This window comes from Ictalurus punctatus, chromosome 24 (genome assembly GCF_001660625.3).
Source record: "Ictalurus punctatus breed USDA103 chromosome 24, Coco_2.0, whole genome shotgun sequence".
Taxonomy (NCBI): domain Eukaryota; kingdom Metazoa; phylum Chordata; class Actinopteri; order Siluriformes; family Ictaluridae; genus Ictalurus; species Ictalurus punctatus.
Genome location: NC_030439.2, coordinates 17,924,099 through 17,932,842, shown reverse-complemented (window position 1 = coordinate 17,932,842; position 8,744 = coordinate 17,924,099). Strand labels below are relative to the sequence as shown.

General features: G+C 39.5%; 1 protein-coding gene across 3 annotated transcripts in view; it reads left to right on the top strand.

Annotated features, from left to right (window-relative positions):
- col5a3a (collagen, type V, alpha 3a) overlaps nucleotides 1–8,744 on the top strand; it is a 90,091-nt gene that overhangs the window by 35,888 nt on the left and 45,459 nt on the right. For all 3 annotated transcript variants that reach the window (XM_017454853.3, XM_017454851.3, XM_017454852.3), the window contains 6 exons: nucleotides 1,790–1,843; nucleotides 2,082–2,135; nucleotides 2,334–2,387; nucleotides 6,043–6,096; nucleotides 7,057–7,110; nucleotides 8,518–8,562. In XM_017454853.3, coding sequence (XP_017310342.1) covers nucleotides 1,790–1,843; nucleotides 2,082–2,135; nucleotides 2,334–2,387; nucleotides 6,043–6,096; nucleotides 7,057–7,110; nucleotides 8,518–8,562 — 315 coding nt within the window. The remainder of the gene's footprint in view (nucleotides 1–1,789; nucleotides 1,844–2,081; nucleotides 2,136–2,333; nucleotides 2,388–6,042; nucleotides 6,097–7,056; nucleotides 7,111–8,517; nucleotides 8,563–8,744) is intronic.

Genomic DNA, 8,744 nt, shown 5'->3' with positions numbered 1-8,744 from the left:
ATGTTATGGGTCAAAATGACTTCCACAGTTACACACAAAATACACACAAAAACAGCAAAGAACAGCTTAAAGCAGTAAACCTTTATTATGGCTCGTCCGAGACAAGCAAGAAGAAAAAATATTTGTGTTCATGACCCTAAATGAGGAAAGTCAATGTTCATGACTTTTCGTAAACTGACAATAAAGTTAAAATAAATATAGATAAAATCTATCAATCTATCTATCTATCTATCTATCTATCTATCTATTTATTTTCCTATCTGTCTGTCTGTCTGTCTATCTATCTGTCTGTCTGTCTATATATCTGTCTGCCTGTCTCTATCTATCTATCTATCTATCTATCTATCTATCTATTTTCCTATCTGTCTGTCTTTCAATCTATCTATCTATCTATCTATCTATCTATCTATCTATCTGTCTATCTATCTGTCTCTCTGTCTATACATCTGTCTGTCTATCTATCTATCTATTTATTTTCCTATCTGTCTGTCTGTCTATATATCTGTCTGTCTATCTATCTATCTATCTATCTATCTATCTATCTATCTGTCTGTCTGTCTGTCTGTCTGTCTGCCTATATATCTGTCTGTCTGCCTATATATCTGTCTGTCTGTCTATCTATCTATCTATCTATCTATCTATCTATTTATTTTCCTATCTGTCTGTCTGTCTGTCTATCTATCTATCTATCTATCTATCTATCTATCTATCTATCTGCTGTGGCTCACAACATAGCAGACTGACATATATGTATACTTTTTGCATTAACTTACTTGTCACGGATCTTTTTGTTATGCTTTTTACAGTATTTGTGTTACTCTAGGAACTTTGTCTAATTATCTCCAGAGAGAGAGAGAGAGAGAGAGAGAGAGAGAGAGAGAGAGAGAGAGGGGATTATGTCAAGGGCATTATTATATTATAAATATAAATAATTAAATAAATATAATACATACCACACTTTTGTCAATGTAAGATTTTTATTTTCTCGACGAGAGAACATACCCCCGCCCCCCCTTCCCCCTCAACTATTCATAATGATGGATTGTCCACTCTTACACTCTTATTGTCCATGCTGTGCATATGAGTGTATCTAGTCTGATGGATGCAGGTGAGGTAATACTAAAAAGTCCAGTAAGGTGTGGTCTGGATATTTGCTGCATGTAGTACAAGTGGAATTGCAGAACTATATCATATTAAATATACGGATAATATTATTGAGGTTTGAACTGTAGAATATATATATATAGACTTGTGTAGCATATAAGTGGAATAGTACTGCGTAAGGAATACAACACGACAAACTGCACCGTTTATATCTGCCTTAAATGTTGTATAACATTCATGAGAAACATTAATTCCTTTTATTGGAACTAATGTTATACCTGCTGTACACAATCCCTCTTTTTATCCCTCTTTTTTTTTTCTAAGAGACAAACAAAAAACCAGCTTGTTGTATGACTGAGAAACTCCTGACTCCTAAAAAACTTACTGACAGTTACAAACAAAGCACTGACACTGGAGACTCCTTCCATACATTTTTCAACCAATGTCTCCTAACAGAAATCTTCACCACATCAAAGATTAGACAATTTTTCTTTGTCCAAAAACAGCATGTTTTTCTTCTTACCATACAAGTCCCTGTGAATGAGTTTTCACTATAGAAATAATAACGTATTAGTACGAGCACATTCATATAGAACACATGACGCATTTATATTACAGCTGGAAGGAGTGTCAGAGTTGTGGTGTTATAGAATATGAATCCACACCTACTGTGTGTGTGTTACAGGGTCTCACAGGCTCCAGTGGACTTAAAGGAGACAGCGGGGCTACTGGACCTACGGTGAGCAAATTTCGCTTTTTTATATTCTTTTTATGATGACTAATTATGTAAAGTGTCACTTTGCTTTTTAATGTTCCACCGGTTCATTACATTCACTACTTACTAGAGATGCTTCATTCACATTTACGTTCACTACTTGAGACACTTCACATTAAAAATGCATGCCATTTGGTGCATTTTCTACATTCAAATCAGTTCCCCCTCCCCCCTTCCACTCGTTTTTGTCTCTGTCTCGAAGGGGCCGCGCGGGTTGCCAGGTCCTCCGGGTTTTCACGGGAAGCCAGGCAAGCGGGTAAGAGCTGGTTCTCTGGTTACTGTTTTATTTCTCTCACTAAAGAAAGAGTTAACGCAGTCGCAAAATAATCCTAATGATACAAAAACACACGTTGAGGCAGGTCAATACAGCTTGAGTTTCTGATGAATGTTGCATAAGCACAGTGATAATATGCAGCTCAACGTGGCAACGATCGCCCTGTGCATTTCTCCTCAGGGTCGCCCGGGGGCAGACGGAGGTCGAGGAGCTCCAGGAGAGACGGGAGCAAAGGTGGACTTTATACCGCAACTCTTTCATCTCTTGAGCATCATCTGTTTAATGCTGCGGTGTTATTTAACCTGTACATATTATATATCATACTTGATATATAAGAGCATGAACGTGAATGGCCTCACGTTAGAGGTGTTACGTTTGGCTCGGTATAAGAACACGACGAGGACTTAAAGAAATAATATAGTGAAAAAATCAAATGTACACAATTTTCCATTTACTCCAAATATATTCCATTAGCCAGGTCATTCGCTTCATTACTTTGGCACTAAAGCTGTTTAGCCACGGCTAAAAAATGACAGATGTTTATCTCAAGTGAAATCTTTTATGCAAATAAATGTAGTTTAGTAGAAGCCTTTGCACTCCCCAAATGCAATTTCTTTTGGTTTGACTTCGGATTTTTTTTACTATTGGAATAATTAGAAATGTCCCGTTCAGTGTGTTTAATTTCACCTCAAATGGATCACCTGCTAATTCCCACCCACTAGCTACCTCTCTCCTTTCATACAACAGCTACCAAATGGGGAGGGAGAAGGCTAACACGTGCTTACATTTACATTTATTTTCCATTTGTTCATTTAGCGGACGCTTTTATCCATAGCGACTTACAAATGAGGAAATGCAAGCAAAGCGATATATCGAGCGGAGAACAATACAAGTAGTGCTACCGTACAAGATCTTTTAATTGAGTTATAGAGAAGCAAAGTGTGCCGAGTCGAGGTGTAAGTACCAGAGTAGGGATGTTGGGTTGGCGTTTTAGGGGTTAGTTAAGTGCTCATGGACGAGGTGGGTCTTTAGCTGTTTTTTGAAGACGGTGAGAGATTCTGTGGTCCGGATTGAGGTCGGAAGTTCATTCCACCTCTGGGGGATGGTTATTGTGAAGGTTCTGGAAAGGGACCTTGAGGCACGCTGAGTAGGCACTACTTTTTAATTGATCTCAGATTGCGTGAGGGATCGTTAGCCTCAAGGAGAGTGTCGAGGTAGGGGGGAGCTGTTCCAGACAAGGTCTTGTACGTGAGCATCAAGGCCTTGAATTTGATTCGGGCGGCTACAGGAAGCCAGTGGAGGGAGATGAAGAGGGGTGTGACGTGGGTTCTTTTGGGCCGGTTGAAGACGAGGCGTGCTGCTGCATTCTGAATCATCTGAAGGGGTTTGATGGCTGGGAGGCCCGAGAGTAGTGCAGTGCGCTGCTGTAGTCCAGTTTTGACATGATAAGAGTCTGGACTAGTAGCTGTGTACCTGTTCGGTGAGATTTTCTCTTGCTTCCTCCAAGACACATAAATCCAGCCAAACAAACTACTGCTCATGCTGCGTCACAAGGCAGATATCTGCCCTCTTCCACATACACAAGCTCACAGGCACTCACGATTTCACTGTGATTGACAGGGGAGAAAGAGTATGCCCCTCCCACACAGAGAGCACGTCCAATTTCGCTCCCTAGGCTCCCGGCTCCACAGATGGTTGGGATTTGAACATACTGTACAATCTTACGACAGTAGACCTAAGGCTTTTCTGTTGATCCACTCAGCAGAGAACCACACTTTGCCTGTCACATTAGGGTCGTACACCAGTTGTGCACATAACAAGCAGAGTGTTTTGTACAGAATGCAGCCTAAAAACATGCATAAAAAAGCATATCTTTATTAGTTATCTTTATTATTAGTTGACCTGTAAATTTAGTTCATTTGTTTGAATAAATCAAGGGAAGGTGGCTAATTTGTTAGTTGTTGTTAAGTCTTATTGAATTCTTAAACAGTTTGCTGTGAGTGACTCAGCGCAAATCATGAAAATGGCTAACACAATAAAAGAGGATTAAAAAAAAAGTTATATTTAGCCTAGTTTTATCTAGCGTCATATCTTTTGGTTTAATTAGTAGCCTAACATATATAATGCTTAGCATCGATTTATCTAACTCTCGGTTTTAATTATTAGCCTAACTAGCTTGGCTAGCCACTAGTATAGAACTTATTACTTAGCTGGCTAATTTTAGTGTATTACTGTGTTTAAGTAGCATGACTGATCGACTACATTTGGAATAAGGGTAACAAATGACCCCCGTGCCCCCCCTCCACCAGAATGTTCCTTTAATATTACACAGTATACTTGAAAGAACAGAGAGTGTTGAGGCAGCTGTGGAAAGAGAAAAGTGACAGAGCTGTGAGAGTTGATCAGGAGGAAACGCAGGTTTCCACCCACAGACCTGCAACAGATGGAGATGATCTACAGAGACGAGCCATCAAACCTCTCTGACCTGCTCACCATGTGTGTGTGTCTCTCTCTCTCTGTGTGTGTGTGTGTGTGTGTGTGTGTGTGTGTGTGTGTGTGCGTGTGCGTGTGTGTGTGTGTGTTTTAATAATGAGCAGAAATGACATTGAGGAAGGAGAAATTTGGTTACTTAATATAGGGATGTGTGTAATAGCTGGATGTGTGTGGCATGTTTGTGTTGTGTGTGTGTGTGTGTGTGTGAGAGAGAGAGATAGATTGCAGTATAATATATGTATCCCTTGTTCATTTCTATCGCTATATCTTACAGTTCGATAATAATAATATATAATAGTTAATAGCCTATATAATAATATATAATTGCTTAAGTTTATCTAGCTTACTAGCCCTAATATTAACTAGCTTGTTAGCATATTATGCTTTGGAGGGATTATATTAGCCAAACTAATGACTTAGGCAGCACATAATTTTATTTCTACTAGCTAGTTAGATCCGTTTCTATCACACAGTAAACACTTGCCACCAAATGGCTTGAATCAGAGATCCATTTAATCACACAATGTAATAATGAACTGTTAACTAGCTTGCTAGCAAACTTAGCAATAGCATATAATAGTAATAGCATATAAGAGTTAGCCTGAATTATTGATTTATTAGCCTAACATTAACTAGTTTGATGGCAAACTTGGCTACAGGTTTCAATTTCAATACAAGGCCACGTTTATTGAACATCCTATCTGTTAGTTTTTATTTAGTAGTCTAATATTAACTAGCTTGTTAGCAAACTTGCCCACTGGTTTAAATACATGACATACTAGTTACACTAGGTTTAGGCTAACTATTATGTCAGCTTAGGTTTAGCCTAGGTTCTCAGCTCTTGGTTTGGTCTAACATTAGCAAGATTGTTAGCAAACTTGGCTGCTGGTTTAAAATTTCAGAACAATTATTAGCTGATGATCTAGCATCCTCCTTGTCAGCAAACATGCTTGTTAACAAACTTGGCTATGTACAAGTCAAATACCCAGATTAGATAAAGATAATATTAGCCAAAACTATTACTTAGCTGCAATGTAATTTAATTCCTACCAACTTCTACTAGCTAGTTAGGTCTCCCTCTGTCACACAGTAGTCCCCGGTTTGAGAAGGTGACTAGTCATGCCTCCAGTGACTTGAATCATAATATTTACATTGGTTCTGGTTTAAATTTTGTTATGGAATACTTAGCCTAGTTTTTTCTATCTTCCTAGCTACCTTGCTAGAAACCATTTCTAGCTGCTAGTCAAACAGCTATGCTGTAGAGGTAATATTAGACAAGCTAAGTACTTCTCTGGCCAGCTTTAACGCATTACTGTGTTTACCGTGAGTGTGTGTGAGAGCTTGCTATTTATCACATGCTCGGCGTCTCGCTCATTCATCTCTATCTCTCATGCAGGGTGACAGGGGCTTTGATGGACTACCAGGGCTTCCAGGGGACAAAGGACACAGAGTGAGTGTAGCACGGGGCATCACTTAATCAAATCCCACAACCGCAGCGCAATCGAGCACATCTGTTTAGCTGTGAGATGCCTGTGTGTCTCTGTGCAACTGTGCAGTTAGCATTCTCCATTCCATTCTTCCATCTCATTCATCGGTTATTAGGGGTGTAAGGATACACTCTGGTTGTGATTCGATTCGATTCATGATACCGGCTTCATCGATTTGATTCTCCGAATTTTTTTGAACAAAAGGATAATGGAGAAAAATGTTGGTGTGAAAGACCCATTTTTTTCCCCCCTAAATCATAAACAGCACAAAACCGTGTGCATTTTTGTCCGTATAAAACGAAATGAATCAAAATCGCCTACGAACAGAGGTTTAATATTGTAAACAAAATGCACTACAGGTTCACCATATCTTATAAGTAAATAAATAATTCTTTAAAAAATGAACAATTAAATAAGTGACGCTTGATTGAAAAAAAATTTGATTGAATAAACAAAGGCTCTGACCTGCGGAAAACGATCGATTGAAACATAATGAGGTCCGTAGCACCGCCCGAAGAGCATTTTAATTAGAAATAGAGCTCCAAAGTCGGTTAAAATGACCGTGTTCTTCAGACTTTTTCTCGGGCGCTGTAGGCTGCAGCGGCATGTGGCATCGTTTGAAAGCTACCGAAGAGCTCTTTGTAATGGTTGTAATTCGATTGTCTAACAATATATCCTTTAATGCGCTGTGGTCGTGATCTGGAGCTATCGTTCAGCGTGCGCTGTATTTATTTTAACTCTCTAGGTTGTGCAGATTTGGACTCTAGTGCTCAAACAGTGCAATTGCATCAGATGCATAATTAATTGAACGCTCATATTTTTTGCGTTGCGATGCATCGTGCCATGATGTATCGTCACACCTCATCAGTCATAGTAAAACGTGAATGTTTGCTTTATGATCTTTATATTTTTTATCCGTTTAGGGGGATCGGGGAAAGCCAGGACAGCATGGTCCACCCGGGGAATCTGGTGAGAAGGTGATGGAAATCTTGAACTTGTTAACTTGAGCTACAAAGCTAATTGTGCTTTCAGGTAATGGATGCTTACTTATTCCACCACTAGTTTAACTCGTTTAATTGTGTTGAGCTGTTCAGGTTTCTGACGTACTGTTAACTATAGAAATAGACAAAAGTAATGTTGTAGCGCCATCTTGAACCGGAATCGCTTTCTTTCTCAGCACATATTTTGCTATCCCCATGCCAGCTTCAGATTCAGGTAGGTGGCGTGGGCTGAAGTTCGAACGTGGAGTTGTGCTGTATGTTTAAAGGGATTCGGATGATAATATACAGTAGTTCTAAGTTCATTCTTACAAGTCCGATCTCAAGTGTGTTCATGATGACTGGGAATTTTCCCAACACTCTCAGGTGAAGGAGGTTGGGAAATACAAATGTTCATAAGCTAGCTATACGCTAGCACTTGTTTGTCTTGAGTATGGATATAAAAAGCTCTTAAATTGCTTTTTGGTTGCTTTCTTTGCTTAGTGCTTCACTTATTTTAAAGGATATAGAGGATGTACAGTAGGTTATAGTAATTCACCATTAATAGAGCTGAAAGATGTGAATATAATACCCAGCTATCCTCCTGTATTTACATTTTTACAGCTTAAAGCGTATTGTACATAAATGGGAATTCAGAGTCGGCTTAAAAGGCTTAAAATACACTACAATTTATCTGAATTTCCAAGTGGAGGACTGTTCAGTTGGATGTTTCCGACTCAGAGGATGGAAATGTAGTCAGAAACGATGAGTCAGTCATTGACACTGTGTTATTCTGCTGTTTTATTAAACTGTTTATCTCCCAGTGGCATTACCGAACCAACCCGCCCGACAGAGTGCTGTCGAATGTGCTGTGGATTTTAAGCTCCAGCTGCTTGAGCACGCATTTTGCACCACGATACGTTTTGTTTGCTTGTTAGCCACGTTAGCTTTGTAGCTATAATTACAAAACTAAAGAAGCACACACCAGACACCAAACGCCTCTCTGGTAAAAGGAATATGATAAGAGCTAAATTTCATTTTTGTCTGCTTTAGAAGCTCAGAATGCAGAGTTTGATCCTCAGCCTAATTGAGTGTTTAGTCCTTTAACTAATAAGCTTTTGAAAGGCTTTGCTCTCCCAGGTGTAGCTGCAGCAAAACCTCATGAATTGTATAAAAACAGACACAAGTAACAGCGTACACGGTGGATCCCCATTATGCAAAGTTGTGCGATATATTATGCAGAGATTCATGCTGATCAAAGCTTTCGCGAGAGACCAAACGGGAATATCTTTGCATAAATAAGATCTTTTCCATCCTTTCAGCTCGGACTCTTACCGAGCCATGATGCACTTCTGCACTATAATACAGTGAATATGCTGAATTTCGGAATGACGCTCTTTATTTTAGGGTGCAGATGGACCTGTAGGACCAAGCGGACAACCAGGTGAACCTGTGAGTCCTACACACACTCACACACACACACACACACACACACGATGATACACCTCGTTATCCTCTCTCCATCTGGCCCACTACTGATTATCTGTGCCTCCAACTTAAATCAGTTCCCCGCAGGTGAGCTGCCTCTTTAAATACATCAACCAGAGGTGAGAGTAAAGCGCAGTGCTGGCATT